A 16,215-nucleotide genomic window follows, 5' to 3' on the forward strand; every position below is an offset into this window, starting at 1 on the left:
TAAGCAAATGCTGATTTTTCTGGATCCTTCAGATTTCCCCTGGATCCTTCAAATGTCACAGGAGAGCAAAGCCATGGCTTCCCTGACCAAAGAGGTTTTTGCTTTTGGACTTGCAGAGCAAGTGGAGGAAGGAGGGAAAGAGCTTTTCCATCATCAGCAACTGCAGTTTCCAAGCAAATGGGATCTGTTACCCAGTTCTAATGTTGGCTTTATTACAGGTACTGAAGGGAGCTGGGCATTAACAGGATAAATTGGTGTTGTTTCCACAGTTGGACTGTCTCTGTGTCTGAATTTAATCCTCCTGGCAGGAGGGTTAAATAACAGTGGCTAAAGCCACAGTAATTACTCTCTTGCCAGGGCTCTCGTAGCAAACCTGCAGCTCCTTCTCCCATCTCCTGCTGGCGTTCTTTCTAGACTGCAGCAAGCTCCATCCCTTAGGATGGATCCACCTGGGTCAGTTTTTTTCTTTCCCCCGTGTAGGAAATAAATCCCAAGCTGTCTAACTCTGGGAATTGTGTTATGGCCAGATCCTGAGTGCTGTGTGTGTCCTGGTGGTGGAGGGAGCAAGGAATGTTCTCCCACACTGCTGCAGCAGGTGACACAATATCCAGGCCCTGTTTGCTCCAGGGCTGTTCTGAACATGTATTCCTGGCTGACAGGAATGTCTTCAGCCCCCATTCCTGCCACAAGTGAGATCTGTTATCTCTGTGATCTTATCAGCGAGGGCTTAATGCTGCTTTGCCCTGTGCCACAGGGCTCCTTTCCACAAGAAAAGGAGGTAAAAGGTTGCTCTGAGTTCATAGGGCTGTTTTTGTTTGTGGTCCTGGTCATGTTAATTTTATCTTTAGTCTTTCAAGACCCTTTGCCTACTGTGGGTCCATCTCACCCACACTTTGGTGCAGGGATGTCTTCATGCCTTTCTGCCAGCCCAGTTGCTGCAGTGTGGTGTTTCCCAGATGTGTCTGAGCAACACAGAGATCCTTTTCCAAGGGATATCCTTCCATCCCTTCTGGATGTAAGCCTGGTTGCTCTCTGTCAGAGTGAGGGCTCTCTGGCTCAGCATCCCAACTTCTGCTGTGGAGTGGTGGCTGTGCTGAAGGACAGGGCAGGAACAGGATGGATTCCTCACAGTTTGGAGTCTTTCCAGGCAGAGCTTGGCCTCTCTAATTTAAAAACTGCCACTGGGGCATGGGATGCTCTCTCAGCCTCTCCTGCAGTCTTCCCATGGTCTTTCTCAGTTCATCTCTTCATCACTGGCATGCTGGGATGAGCTGATGGATCTCCCCAACCTCCCGTGTCACAGGGGATGGGGAATTCCCTATAGGAAGGACTACTCTGCATGCAGCACTTGTCAGCCTCATTGAGAAGTTCCAGAAACCTACTTATGATTATTTCCATAGAATTAGGAAATGGAATAACTTTTGTGCTGCTCATAGCAATATCCCTGAATAACAGAGATCAAAGGAAGGGACAGAGAATTCTGCTGCAAGACATCACAGACACTTAACTTGTGTGCAACCACGTGCTGCATGAGCTGCAGTGGGAGTCAGAGGGAAAGACTTATTGAGAGGTGTCTCCAAGTGTGGAATGTCGAGTTTGGGGGAAAGAGAAGATCAAATGAGTGCAAAACCAGAAAAAACCCGTGACCTTTCTCGTCAGCAAGCTTTGAATATCTTTCAGAACACATTGCTGCTGGTGAGAGTATGGGCAGTAAAGAGAAATTGAGTGCTGCAAATTGGTCCTTTGAATAATTGGAAGTAGTTTAAAATGGCATAATTGGCTTAAAGATGCCTAATCAACCCATCTAATCCCTGGGAGGCTCCCCAGGGCTTTACACTGATGGATGGAGTGGGTTTTTTCAATGTGGTCAGAGCTGCTGCTCCTTATCTGTTTGTCTGGTGGAAGTTGCTCATCTTCATAACATTCCTGTGTGTGGCTTTTGCTTTTCTTGCTGCCTTTCTTTCCCAAATATTTGATTGGAGCAAATGAATCAAGAAAAATATCAATTGCCTTTGCACTAACTCCTGGGTTAGTTGAAGAAGCAGCGTGGTGTGTAGAGCTGGTGGAGTTAAGGATCTACAGGACCATTTCAATCTGGTCTTTCTAGACATGGCTCCATATATGTCCAAGGTAGGAATAGGTAACTCATGGATTGAGAGGGGCATGGGCTCCAGGACCACGTTTTCACTCCTCTTGGTCTGGTGAAAGGTGTCCCTGTCCATGGTGGGGGGGTTGGAACTGGATTATCTTTAAGGTCCCTTCCAACCCAAACCATATCCTCCCTTGTTGCAGGAGGAATATTGCATTCATTTGGAGGCATCTTAATTAAGGGGGCAGTGGGGAAATTTAGAGAAACTGCAGTTGGGAATAGTAAAATTGGAGGGGCAAAATAAAAGGGGGGGAAAGGCTACATCGAGCTGAGCAAACTGGTATCTGCTGCTTTAACTGTCTGCAAGTTTCAGAGCTGGAAGTGCAGGAGGAGGAAGAGAAATGGAGGTTGTGCAGGCTGAGGTAATGGGGACCAGCAAGGGACAGGGTTGGGTGCAGAGTCAGTCTTCCCAACAAATCCTGGCCAGAAGCATCACAGCCAAGAGGAGAGGCAGGAATTATCTCACCCAGGACCCATAAATCCAGTCCTGGAGATCAGGAAGGTGCATCCTAATGCACATTCCTTCCTGAGCAGGAGCAGGATGAGCTAATTGTTTTCAGTGCCCTCTGGTTCCCCTGGCTCAGGTTCACATTGTTTGGATTGAAGTGTCATCACAAGGAATTGGAGAGGGATACGTAGATCAGTGTGTTGCTTATTAGCTCAAGGAGTGAAGTAATCAAATTTGCCAGTTGAAAGCCACATTGCTTCCCTGTCGTTAGAAAATACTGAGCCTGCAGGTTTTTGATGCCGAGCTGTTCATTTTAATCTTGCAAGGGTTGTTCTTTGATAAACTGCTCCTGGAAATGTGTATTTAGAGATGTAAAAGGAAGGAAATGGCCCTTGCGAGGGGTAAGTAAAGTATTTTGCTTTCTCTGTTCATCCCCCATCTGCACAAATGGGATGTGCTATTTTTATATATTATATATGTTAGATTACATTATCTATATAATGTTTTGTTAAAAAAAGGGGGGGAAACCCAAATGCCAGTTTTTAACAAGGAGTAACAAATTTTCCAATCTCAAAATAAACCTGGCAGAGAAAATGGGGGAAGAAGGATGGGATGTGTTGATTGCTCTTTTTCTGGAATCTTGTAATTAGATTAGAGTTTTGCATATTCCTCCTCTTCCTCATAGAGGAAATATCTCTCCATGCAGTGCTAGACAGAGGAAATTGCCTCCAGGCTTTCACGCAGCACTTGCAATTAGAGTGAATATGTTTTATTTAAATATTAAGACAGTAGTTGGAAGCTTGTTGCTCCTCGAGAAAACGGGGGATTCATCGCTGGAGGTGCTGGATGGATACAGAGGAGGCTTTTTGCATAAATCCCTTAAATTAGATGTATCATTGGAGAGATTACGAAGGTGGTGTTGGGGACAGGGGGACCAGCTGTCCCCAGCTCAATTAACACTGGATTAATGAGGGAGGGCAAGCAGAGGTCTCCCATCCCAGCAGCAGGGTGGTGGAGCTGGTGGAGGGCAGGGCAGGGATGTGGGTGGAAGGAGGGTGACCCCACCACGTGCTGCTGGTTACAGGAGCCCTTGTTTATGCACATGGTGTTTGGCATTCAGGGCTGGCAGGGGGAAATGGGGAATGCAGGGCTGACCACAGGACCCTGTGTGCTGTGTTTATCAAGTGGGTAGTGACAGGCTGTTCCTGCCATCAGCTTTAATGTCACTGTACGTCTGTTTGGGGCACAGAGTTGTTGGGGGAAAGGGATCTCATTAACATGTTTGTTGAATCTTTTTGTGATAAAGTGCTACCAGTTATTACAGCGAGGAGAAAACAGCATGTGGAAGTTTCCTGGTCTTGGACTGGAGCTGCAGCTAACGTAAAAAATCCACTTTGGTTCATTCCATATTAATTTCATTTTGTCTGAGTGATTCCTCTTTGCCTTCCCCTACCAAGGAGATGCCTTGCCACAGAAGGGTGGTTGCAGAAACTCGTTATTTTTTGAGCATCCACAGGAGATATTCCAAGTTGGTTGCACAGATGAGGTTAAAGAGGGGTGAGCCTCAGCAGTGATCTACATCCTGCTGCCAGATTTGGGTGGGGAACGAAAAAAGGGCTAAGTTTTAATTGAATGTTTCAGATGACAGCCTAAGCACTAGTTATAGCCTAGAGGATTCCCTGGAAATCCCAGCAAGCACCGAAATTCCTGTAGGTGGTGTGTATTTGAAAGTAGCAGAGGAAGAGAAATTCTCATCTATTTGCTTAATATGGAAAAAAATTGTGGCACTGTGTTGTAGCTTCAAATGGTGATGGGTTACAGAGCCCAGAATGGAAAGGTACTAAAATCCTGTGGTGGGATGCAGGGGAAAGAGCGTGGTTTGCTGGGATGGGTGGCTGGGAAGTGCTGCCTTTGCAGAGTTCTGCCTAAATTAAACCATGGCAGCACAGACTAAATGCAGTGAAAAATAAGGTACAGCGGCGTCTCAGCTGGTGAGCTCCAGCCCACGTGTTGTCTCAGTGTCATAACTGGACTGAGACAGGGTGGGAATGATTTGTTTAAATTTGTGCAGTGAGACAGGAGCTGAGTCTGGAGGAGAATTGCCCAAATTCCAGGTCTGCCCCTCACCCATGGACTGCTTCAGGGAGCACACAAAGTGCTCTGTGGCAGCTGGGGAACCTCCTCTGGCCAAACTGGGGTTATTGCCGTTACAAATTGTCATTTTAAATGTCAAATAGTGTCTTGCTTTCAAGCTTTTTACACCTCTAAATGGAATAAATGTTGTTCAAGAAACATCTCATCTCAACTCCTTGTCTTGAGGTTCCCAAGAGCTGCATTTTCTTATTAAAATTGCGAGAATTAGGGAAAACTTCTTTTGGATAAAGTCTTTCAGAACCTGTGCCATTTTTATGGAGCTTTTGTGTCTTTGTTAACTGTTCTTTTCATTGTGTTTTTTGTTGTGTTTTTTTTTAAATGTAGCTCCCCAGAGGAATTTTGAAATTGCCTTTAAGATGTTTGATCTGAATGGTGACGGCGAGGTGGACATGGAAGAGTTTGAGCAGGCAAGTTGAACAAAAGGTTGATTTCTTAATGCTACAGCATCTCAGTCACAAGTGCAGTGCTGCTCTATGATGTTACTGTGTTTTATATTTGTGGTTAGTGCTGGTTTACATCTTTTCCTCCTGTGCTCTGCTGCGTTGCCTCAGCTGGTGGGGTTTTTTAACTGGATATTTCAAGGCAGAATTTTTCATTCAACCAGGGCAACCATTTCAGATTTCCTGTGGCTTTGTTGCCAATGTCCAAGGCCAGGTTGGATGGGGATTGAAGCAGCCTGGTCTAGTGGAAGGTGTCCTTGCCCATGGCAGGGGGTTGGAATGAGATGGGCTTTAAAGTCCCTTCCAACCCAGACCACTCTGTGATTCTATAACAATTCTTTAGAAGATGTCACCTCCAAAGTAGATAAAGAACTTCTTTTCACTCTGCTGATGTTATGGGATTTTGATCCTACTTCCTTCCACAGCTTCTACTGTGTTCCTTAATCTTATTTGTCTTCAGAGAATAACCAAGGTGAGTCTGCTTTAGGAGAATTTATCCACTTACTCTAATATAATCAAAAAAAGTGTTATTAAGAGCATATTTTCATTAGTCCTCTACTTCTTACAAGACTTCATCAGCAGGGAGTTGGATGCTGGCTTTTTAATGAGCTCAGCCTTCGTGTCTGGTGTTGGTGAGCTCCTCCTGTGAGCTGTGGTTTGTGGGTGTGTCCGAGTGAGAACTCGAGTTGTCAGAGGGGAAAAGATCTGCCCTCCCCAGGCAGGAGTGTGTGATTTTCTTGCCTACGTAGGAAACAATCTTAGAGTTCTGGGAACTCACAAGCACCCTGAAATCACAGTATATTAGCAAAGCTCCCTGCTTGTGCTGCTCATAAAAGGCAATTTAAATGCCTTTGCAAACTGATAGCTGGGACCACAGCAGCCCTGAATAATCCAGTGACAGGTTCTTACCAGTTATTCAATGACTAGTTCACTTCAAAAGAGTCTCTGCGAGGTCATGCTTGTGGCACTTGCTATAAGTGGGAGGATCTAGTGGCAAAGGAGGTCTGTTACATTAATTCTCCCCATCTAATCTCTTGCTGTCATCCTGCTGAAATTATTACCTGTGGGGATGATGTCATCATCACGAGTTTGCTGCAGAGCCAGGGAATAGAGCTGGGTAGCTGTGGGGGTTTGGATGCACGCTTTGCACTCCGAGGAGAATGGAGTTATGTGTATCTGCAATCTGATATCCCTTCACTTGACAGCTTGAAATGTAAACCCAGGGGTTTGTTCATTTTCCTTCCTCTCCTTTCTTTTCCAAAGTAAAAAACGCTGGTTTTCCTTCCATCCACGTGGTGCACTCCACTGCAGCTCTCTGATCAGCTTTAACATCTCCAGACGTGTTTCACGGCGCTTAAAATGTTCTGGAATTAAATCAGTTATGGCGATATCTGAGTTTAGGAAAAGCAGAGAACGGTTATTAACCTCCTGCTAAAGATGCAGTGGCACCGAGGTGCCAATACAGGTGCCGTGTTCAGCTTTTTTATGAACCATGTGAAGTGAGGAAGAATGTTTCTAGAGGATGAACGTTTCCAAAGTGCTACGCAGATGAAGGTGCAAAATTGAATTGAATGATTTCCAGTCATCCAGTAGGCCAAGGGAAGTTATACATCCATTAAGTCATATAAAAATCCTTAGGAAGGGGAAGGTGTTTTTGTTAAGCTTGTTACATGTGTCACTGCCTCTGTAGGAAGGAATAAAGTTCCTGGTTAGCATCAGAATATTTTGGTGAAGGCTGATCTTCCAGAACTTGGGAGTCAGAGGATGAAGGAGCTGTTTTGGGAAGTGAGGAAAGCTGACACTCCTGGTGGTGTCTGAGGATATTGATTTGCTGCACTTCCCAAACAGAAATAAAACAAACACACAGCTTCTTCAGTGGGAGGCACCTGTACCACAGTATGCACATATATGATGTAACAAACAGTCATTTATGTGATAAATACTCTTGTTCACTCCTTATGCAAGTGCCTCAGTAAGGGCATGAAGGGTGTGGCAGGGTCTGCAGCCCCGTCCTGTAAACATCCTACCTGGAAGGAGCAGCTGGAACTGGCCCTTCCAGGGGACTGTGCTGCTGGAGGTGACCTCAATTTACATGAGCAATATCTTTTGGGGGAAAATGGGTAGAAAAGGAAGAGGAAGAAAAGTATCATTCCCATGTGAGCACGTGGGAATGAACTTCCTACTCCTCCTTCACACGTCTCTTAGGAGACAGCCAAAAGCAGGTCCTTCTTCTCATTAATGTCTGGAAACCCTAGGAGTATTCAGGGAAAAAGATTGCTTCGCTAATTTAGCTAGTATGTGAGTTGGAGGCTTTAACTACCTAATTAAAAATGTTGAATTTCTTCAGGCCTTGCTGAAAAGCCTCAGATTTTCTTATCCAGTTGATGCATGTGGTTACTGCATAGTGCTGAATAATGTGGTGCCTGCATCAGTATCAGGGCCAACTCTTCATCCTTCAGCACGTAAATAGCGAGTTTACTCCTCTATTTTTAATTAAAAAGTTGGCTGAGAAGTGATGAACTCGCAGACAGTGTTACTGGTGGTTTCTCTTCAAACCATTAACTATTTTCATCGATTTTTATTTTTTTACTTTTTCTCCACTTCATCTGGTGCAAAAGATGAAGCATCACAAACACTTAGGCTGAAATATGAACAAAAACAGTGGAGCATCTCAGTGCTTCACATCCTGGTACAATTGATGAGTTGTGGGTGAGGACAGCTCTTTGCTTTCTGGACATTAGAAAGATCACTCAAAACAGGGAAATAATTTTGTCTCCAGTGCCCACAGGTGGATTTTCAAACAGTCCACTGCTTGTTATAGATGGGAGAGAGAAGGGAGCTGGTGGGATGCCTCATAAATAACAGCCAGGAGCAGCTGCTCTGTGGAGTAGTCTGCAGTGTGGTAAACACTCGTGTGGAAACAGGGGCAGTTTTCCAGGCTGGTCACAAACTGCATTGCATCAGACAGTTTGGAAATATTTGTCTCTGGAATGTGCTGCGTGCAGAGCTCACGGTGGAAGTGGAGCACAGCAAAATGGGGAGTGCAAAAATCATGGAATCCCAGAAGGGACCTTAAAGCCCATCTCATTCCACCCCCTGCCATGGGCAGGGACACCTCCCACTAGCCCAGGTTGCTCCAAGCCCTGTCCAGCCTGGTCTTGGACACTTCCAGGGATGGGGCAGCCACAGCTTCTGTGGGCAACCTGTACCAGGGCCTCCCCACCATCACAGGGAACAATTCCTTCCCAATATCCCATCTAACCCTGTCCTCTGGCAGTTTGAAGCCATTCCCCCTTTTTCCTGTCACTCCAGACCCTGTAAATAGTCTCTCTCCATATTTCTTGTCGGCTCCCTTCAGGCCCTGGAAGGCCACAGTTAGGTCACCCCACATCCCTCCTCACATCACAGGGCATATTTAAACAAAACAAACCAAAAAAACCCACCCAAACCTTTTTCATATATTTTTTTCTCTTTATTTTCTCCTCCTTTTAATTTTCCTTGTAATTGAAGAACAGCCAGCAGTGCCTGTTGGAGGCAGCATTTCAGCCGAGGTGAGCCCAGCAGTGATAATGCAGCATTTTCCTCCCGAGCATCCCCTGTGGGATTGTTCCAGCGCTTTCTCCCTCGTTAGGAAAAAATTGAACACGCCAAATACCACACTAATGAGGTTCTAACATCCTTTTGACAGCTGGAGCTCTTGGCAGCTGCTTTTCTTCCTCCCTTCCAACTTCTGTCGGCGGGAGGAAGAGGCTGAAGGCAAAGCAGTGGTGTTTGCTGGAGCTTTGGGAAGCCTGTGCTGTCAGGTGGCTTTTTTTTTTCCCCCTTCTTTCTCACACTCATTATCTTTAACACAAATCCTTCTGCTGCCTTGTTGGAAGAGATCAATTTTTACACAGAGAACAAGTCTGGCTTCTCATGTCCCAGCAATAATCATTCAGAGGAGCGGGTGCTGGGAAGGTTTAGTGGGATACTTGAGGGATGGAGGGAGGAGGTGAGTGTGTATTTGCATTGGTTGCCCCATTAAATTAGCACAGGACCCTTAAAATAACAAACTCTGGGATTTTTCAGGCTGTCCCATCCTTCAAATTCAACCTTTTGGCATACTTTAGGGGGTAGGGAAGTTTTTTGGAGAGCCCTTTGCTCTGGCTGAGACATCCCTAGGGATGGAGGAGCTTCCAGAGCAACAGGCAGCAAGGAGGGGAGTGCACTGGAGTAGAAACCCCCCTGGATTTGTGCACAAGTGGAAAAGAAACGTGTTGTGAGCTAACTGTTGTTGCTGTGAGCTCACAAGGATGTGCAGTAAAGGAGTGGAAGGTCCAAAACACGTGCAGGGTGTTTTCTTCCTCACAATTGCCGTGGCTTTCTCACCTCCTGTGACTTTGCCAGGAACAAGCTGGTCTCTGCTGACCAGGCACGGGATCAGCACTGGAATGTTCATCTGCAGACTGGGTGAATTGTTTCTTAAAACTCACTTTAAGCATGTCATGCTTTTCATTCTTTAAAGAGGACTGAAAAAGCAAAGCTTGAGTTGCCCAGAGAGGTTGTGGACTCCTCATCCCTGGAAGTGTTCAAGGCCAGGCTGGATGGGGCTTGGAGCAACCTGGTCTAATGGGAGGTGTCCCTGCCCATGGCAGGGGGGTGGAACTGGATGGTCTTTAAGATCTTTTCCAACCTAAACTGTTCTGTGATTCTATAAGTTGAGCCAAATTTTTGAATTGTCGTGTCTTTTAAGAATTATTTTAGGAAAAAAACCAATCAAACAAACCAAGAGGATGCCACGGCTGATCTTGGAGTTCTTTATACTGGTGCTTGAGTGATAGCCTCCAGGTGGTGGTAGTTTTGGTTGTGACCTCCTGCCTGTCATCTCCAGGTGCAGAGCATCATCCGTTCCCAGACCAGCATGGGGATGCGGCACAGGGACCGCTCCACCACCGGCAACACCCTCAAAACCGGCTTCAACTCCGCCCTCACCACCTACTTCTTCGGGGCAGACCTGAGGGGCAAGCTCACCATCTCCCACTTCCTGGAGTTCCAGCGCAAGCTGCAGCACGACATCCTCAAGCTGGAGGTTTGGGCTGTCTCTGGGCAGGGGGAGGGCTGTGCTGCAGGACCTGGCTTTGGGAGCAGGGGTTCAGAGGGGATCTCTGCTCCTGGATCAGAGCCGCTGTTACATTTCTGGGGAGCGTTGTGGTGCCTGTGGCAGCCCCCCCAGGGAATGTCTCCAGCGTTTGCAGGTTGCTGGAGCAGCGTCTGGCATGTCCTGGGCGTGTGTCCCTGCACGTGGTGCTTGCCTGGCTGTTGCCCTGGGACTGCTGCTGGGGATGACTGAGGTGATTTAGGGAAAAGCAGTGGAGGCTGTGAGGGGCCTTGCAGAGGAGGGTTTGTGGCAGTCCTAATCAGTGAGCTGTGCCCTGAAGGACCAGGGTTTATAACCTTCCCCAAACTCTTCATCTCTGCTTTTGTCCCCACCTTTTTGTTTGCCTCATTATTCTGAGTATTGTTGCTGTGTTCAAGCCTTGTTGGAATCCTGCTAACGAGGTGTCCTCTGTTATATGACCTCTGTGGTTCACTCCTGGATTAATATGTTTTATAAGAAATGTTGTCCATCTCTCCTGAGTTTTTTACCTTTCAATTGTATTGAAAATCTCTTTTTTTCTTGGCATTACTGTGAGTTAACAGCAGCTCCCAACCTCCTGCTCCTAATCACTTAACCTGGATTCAAGCATCAAGCTTCAAAATGTGGTTCTTTTGTATGACATGAGTACAAGAACAGCAATGGGACTTGCTGGTCTGTGTCCCAGCTCCCAAGTGGAGCTGACTCAGTTAGAAATGGTGCCCAGCACTGCATCAGGCTCAAAGGTCTGACCTGGCTTGAGCAAAGCCAGGCTTTTATTTGCAGTGGAGATGAGGATTTGTGCACAAGAAGATCCCCCACAACCATAACCTTTTAGGACAACAGCATTCAGAACACTGTTGTTTCAGTCTACTGTCTGATTGTTCACATGCTCAGGGTGTGTGATCCAGCATTTTATTAAGTTCTTATTAAGTCAGTCTTGCGATCTTAAACTGAATTTATTCCCTTTTTTATTTGCAGTTTTACAATTTTAAGTGAAAAACTGATCCAAGGACTGCCTTTTTTTTATTATTATTTTTTATGAAGGTAATTGCCCAGTTCACTGACTTCATTTCATGGTCATTAGAGCAGTGGTGTGGGGGGAATAGGCTGGTTGAAAACAAGGTTCTTTGTGAGCTGGGAAGTGTCAGTTCCTCGGTGCCTCTGCAAATTGAAACGACTAAAATACTTTTGAGTTTAAGAAACATAAGCTGCAACTTGAATGCAAAGGGAAAAGAAATAGAGCTTATCCTGTCCTTGGTTTCCCACTGCCATGTTCACTGCAGAGGTGGTTACTGGGGTATTCCTGATCTGTGCTCCCTCCACAGGTCCCCAGTTATCTCATTAAGAAGCAACAGGGATTTTTTTCAGTTTCATGGTACTTGTTTTTCATTTCCTCCTGTGGCAGTTTAGTCTTTAATGATTTCACTCAATTGTGTGTCTTCCTGGCGAATGTTTGTTGCCTTTCTAACGAGTTGGTTGTTAATTGGGGACAGTAAAGGATATTTATGTCTAGGTAAGTTATTGAATATCATGAAGGCAGCGTTACTGAACCCCTGCCAGCCCCCTTGGGCACAGCACCGTGCTGTGCTTGGCATTTTTGGGACTCATTTCAGCTGAAACGTTCACCTGTGCAGAGGTAACAGTTCTGTTCTGCCAAACTTAATTTTCTCCTGAATTCATGGTGCTAAAGCACCTGATCTTTCTGCTTGTAGCTCTTGTGGATTTAGGCAATACAGGCCTATTTCTGTCCTCACCATTATGCAGCAGGGCTTCTCTCCTCTTCTGCCTTTATCTCTTTTGACATGATCTCCCACCTTCTCTCCCTGCTTCCTGTTTGATGTGTTTGTTCACAGTTAAGCAGCTTTTCATACAAGTGTCTAGTGGGTCTGTGTTGCTCCTTTTCCAGAGAGTGCCCTGATGAACTCAGCCACTTAAAAAGCATGATAATTCAGAGATGAGATGTACCCTGAGGAGAGGAGGACTTACCTTGACCCGTGCAAATGAGGAACAATGTGAGAAGTGGTGCTCAGCTGAACTCCTGTACCCCTCACCTACTCATGCTTTGCTGGCTTAGTAAAATTGGAACATGTTCTGAGGCTGGGATGTTAATTTGAAACCCAGCTTTTGTTGGTGTTCAGTGTCTGAACTCCAGGAAAGTCCCTGGGGAAATGCAGGTCTGCAAAATCTCTCCAGGGGCTGGTGCAGCCCCCGAGTGACATGAAACCTCTGGTTTCAAACTGGGACACTGACTTCCTCCCTCCTAAAAGAAATGTACTTTAAGCAAGCTCTTTTTTAAAGCTGTTTTCTCTTCAGCTTAGGTTCCAGGCATTTCTGCAGTTAATACACGTGAGAGTTGGTTTCTTCTGCTGACTGAAGGTGGAACAATAGTTTCTGACCATCTGAACCCACTTTCTTCCTTCTTACTGATTTTGGTTCTTTTTCTATTTATTTTTTTTATCAAAATATCCATGCATATTTCTTGCTAAGACTGAGCAGAAACTATCTCAGAGGATTTAGATGAGACAAAGCCCTGAACATTTCAATGTTCCTTGTGGCTGAAGTGCTGACAGCAGGTTTAAGTAACCATGGCCTGGCGTTTTCTTCTTCTCTTCTGCTTATTCTTTTTGATGCAAGTACATTTTCCATCCTTTTACGGAAACTCAGCAATCAACTCAGTTGCAGGAATGGTAGGATGAAAAAAGTAGCCACAGGCAGAGGTAGAGGAGACGCATTTAATGGTTTATTACAACTTCTATTTTTTATTACAGGTTTGCCTGGACAGGTTCTGCAGCTCCAACATATCCCATTAGGACAGAGAGTGTTTGGCTCTTTTTTTTTTTTTTGAGTGAAAATACTCTCTGAGTTTGGAAAATGAGTAGGACTTGACATCATTATTTATGCTATTTCTGCTTGTTAGTGTCTGTCCTAGATATTCCCATGTCCTTGATGGTCCAAAAGGAGTCCCAGCCAGCCTGTGGGGCCTTTCCAGCCTAAGTTTCCATGGTTCTGGAAGTGCATGTAGAAAAGACAAAGGCCTTTGTTCTCCACATCTGTCAGCCCTGCAAGGCAACCCAAAGCCTGCTGACAGCACTGATTTAATCACCAAAAAGGTCTTCCAAGCAAAGTAAAATGGGGTTCTGTAAGAATATGGCAAAGGTACAGCATATCATTACTGTCATCTGGAAAAACCCTTATTTTCTATGTCAGTTCTGTGACAGGTGATGTGGGAGGAACTTTTTAATGCTGGAAATTCCTGTTTCCATGGCCAATGCCAGTGCAATTGCTGCCTGGTTTGGTTTTTGTGAGGAAGGGGTGATGGATGCTCCTCCATCTGCACACACCTCCTTAGCAAGTCCTGAATCCTTTTGGATCTCAGCCCTGTCTTAACAAATACTCTGGTTTCAGAAGGTTTTCTGCTGCTTTGCAGTCTGGTTTTAAGGTACATCTTGAGTCTGTAAGTGCCTTTCTCTTCCAAGTCCCAGGATTGGTATCTGAGTAAGCCTGTACCAGGTATTAAAAGCTGCTGTGTTCTTACCAGTTTACTCAAGATTTTTGGGGGTTCTGTCTGGCAGAGTGATACAGGTTTTCAGTGATTTGTTGACACAGGCAACAAAGTTTGCAGCAATGAGTTGCATATCTTTGTATATGCTGCAGTGATTTAGGTGAAATCAGAGTTTACTTCAGAGTAACTTAAGTAAATTGTTTTGAGTGGCCTGAAAAATGAAGTCTGGCAGGGTCAGATTGGCTGAGCTTTGTAAGGAAGGGCCCAAAACTCAGACTTTTTAGAGGTCAAGTTGCTATCAAACCTACACAAGGCATTTTTATTTTAAGTCCCCTCTATGACAGTCTCTGTCATGATTTGCTGAGTTGTCTCTCAGAGCTGTCCTTTACCTGCTGATCCCCTCACTGTCAGCATCACCACTGGCCCGGCCACTGTGGGAGCAATGATGGGGAATGTAATATTTTCCCCTTTTCCCTGTGAATTCCCACTTCTCTACATCCTGTAATGGATTTTGTGTACTTACATAGTCTTGTCAGTTCAATATCTGAAACTCCTCCTTTGGTCCCAGACTTGCTTTCTCTTCCTTTCTTCCATCTGAAAAGCCCAACCAGCACTAGTAGAGTTGCCTCTTTAATGGGTCAATTAATGGCAGGTACAAAGTCGTTTGGGTTCTTTATTAGTGATTTCCTGGCATGGCTCTGGGCCTGTATCATTTTTGTCATCCCCTGACTCCAGCTAAAAGGTGTGTTGGTAACTAATAACCTGTAAACAATAGGTCTGGAAGGGAAGAGGATCTGGACATTGAGGCTTTTGTCCTCCAGTCAGGGATGGACAAAGCCATGATGGGTTTAGTGCCAAGGAGAGGGAGTTACCAGGAGACCCTGCAGCCCTACGTACTCCCTCTTCTGCATTTCATGTTTTAGAAGTTTTAGGGAGTAGAAATGAGGCTGATGTCCCTGCCTTTGTGATGGAAAACCATGAAAGTGTTGTGGATGACAGAATTTTGTGGCATCTCCAGTTAAAAATGGGATCATTTGACCACCATGAATTTTCACATCAGGGAACTCTCTAGTTAAGGAGTCATAACCCAGCATTTACAAATGTTAGCTGGGAATTTCTGGGCAGGCAGTTGAAATGGTTTGGACAGCTTATCATGTTTTTGATGGCATTCAGCGCTGGCAGCCTGCTTTTGTCTTGGCATGTGAGTGGAAAGTGTCACATGAAGCTTTCAGGTTGACTGCACTGTCTCAGGGGTTTGGGGAGAAGCTGGCATTCAGTTTTTGTCCAATGTCAACCAAAGACTTGGGAAGAATTCAGAGTGGGATGTTAGTATGGAAAAAAAATCTGAAAATAAGGATAAGTTATGAGGCCATGGCATGTGCAGCTTAAAGGAAAGACAGAAGGGAGATATAACTGTCTCAGTAAACATGAGGAGTCACCACAAAGGAGTCTGAGGCAAGTCATTTCCATCCATCAGGAACAGCAGAGCAGGTAATGAGATGCCTAAGTGTGCACCTGGGAAAGTTTAGTTTAGATCCAAAGTAGGTTGAATTCCAGTCCCTTTTTCCATTAAGCAGGGGGAATGGTGATGGGTGGGGGGTTCACCACCACAGGTGAGTTACTGGAAGCTGTGCTTGGTGCCTCAGTTGGAGGATGCCATAAACACTATTCCTAACTAATTCCTCCCTAGTACAGGCTGGAAAAACAAAGTGGGGCAATCATCTGCACCAGAGAAATCAAACCCTCCCAGTGCCTCACTCTGAAAGGGGGAGGAAGAGTCAGGTATCAGCTGTGGGGTGGTTTGAGGGGATTGTAAGACCATATCAAGCATCTGCGTGTCAGCTGTGAAATCACAGAATATCCTGAGCTGGAGGGGACCCAAAGGATCATCCAGTCCAACCTCTCACCCTGCCCAGGACACCCCAACAATCCCACCCTGTCCCTGAGAGTGTTGTCCAAACCCTCCTGGAGCTCTGGCAGCCTTGGGGCTGTGCCCACTGCCCTGGGGAGCCTGGTCAGTGCCAACCACCCTCTGGGGGAAGAACCTTTTGCTGAGATCCAACCTGACCCTGCCCTGACACAGCTCCAGCCATTCCCTGGGTCCTGTCACTGGTCACCAAAACAGTCATTGGTCCAGGAGTGTGCCAGTGAGGCTGGGGTGGTGGGACAGTCCATGTGAGCATGGCTGGAGCAGCTGTGCCATGCCCTCTTTTGGGATGGATGTTCCATGGAGCAACCCCCACAGTGCCTGCTGAGAAATCCCCCCCTGCTGCTTTGCTGCTGTTTGAACCGGGTGCCTTCAGTGTGGTTGATGCAGTGGCTCTGCAGGGGCAGCCGTGGAGGATTTTATTGGAATTTCTGTTTATTGCATCATTAGTAGCAGTAGAAGGTTGTGCTCTGTAACAA

The 16,215-nt window shown here is 45.8% G+C and overlaps 1 protein-coding gene across 5 annotated transcripts in view; it reads left to right on the plus strand.

Moving 5' to 3' along the window:
- The window catches only part of MICU1 (mitochondrial calcium uptake 1), an 86,404-nt gene that overhangs the window by 50,690 nt on the left and 19,499 nt on the right, over window positions 1–16,215 (plus strand). For all 5 annotated transcript variants that reach the window (XM_027665651.1, XM_027665653.1, XM_027665654.1 and 2 more), the window contains 2 exons: window positions 5,076–5,158; window positions 10,062–10,259. In XM_027665651.1, coding sequence (XP_027521452.1) covers window positions 5,076–5,158; window positions 10,062–10,259 — 281 coding nt within the window. The remainder of the gene's footprint in view (window positions 1–5,075; window positions 5,159–10,061; window positions 10,260–16,215) is intronic.

This window comes from Corapipo altera, unplaced genomic scaffold, assembly GCF_003945725.1.
Source record: "Corapipo altera isolate COAL_440 unplaced genomic scaffold, ASM394572v1 161, whole genome shotgun sequence".
Lineage (NCBI taxonomy): Eukaryota > Metazoa > Chordata > Aves > Passeriformes > Pipridae > Corapipo > Corapipo altera.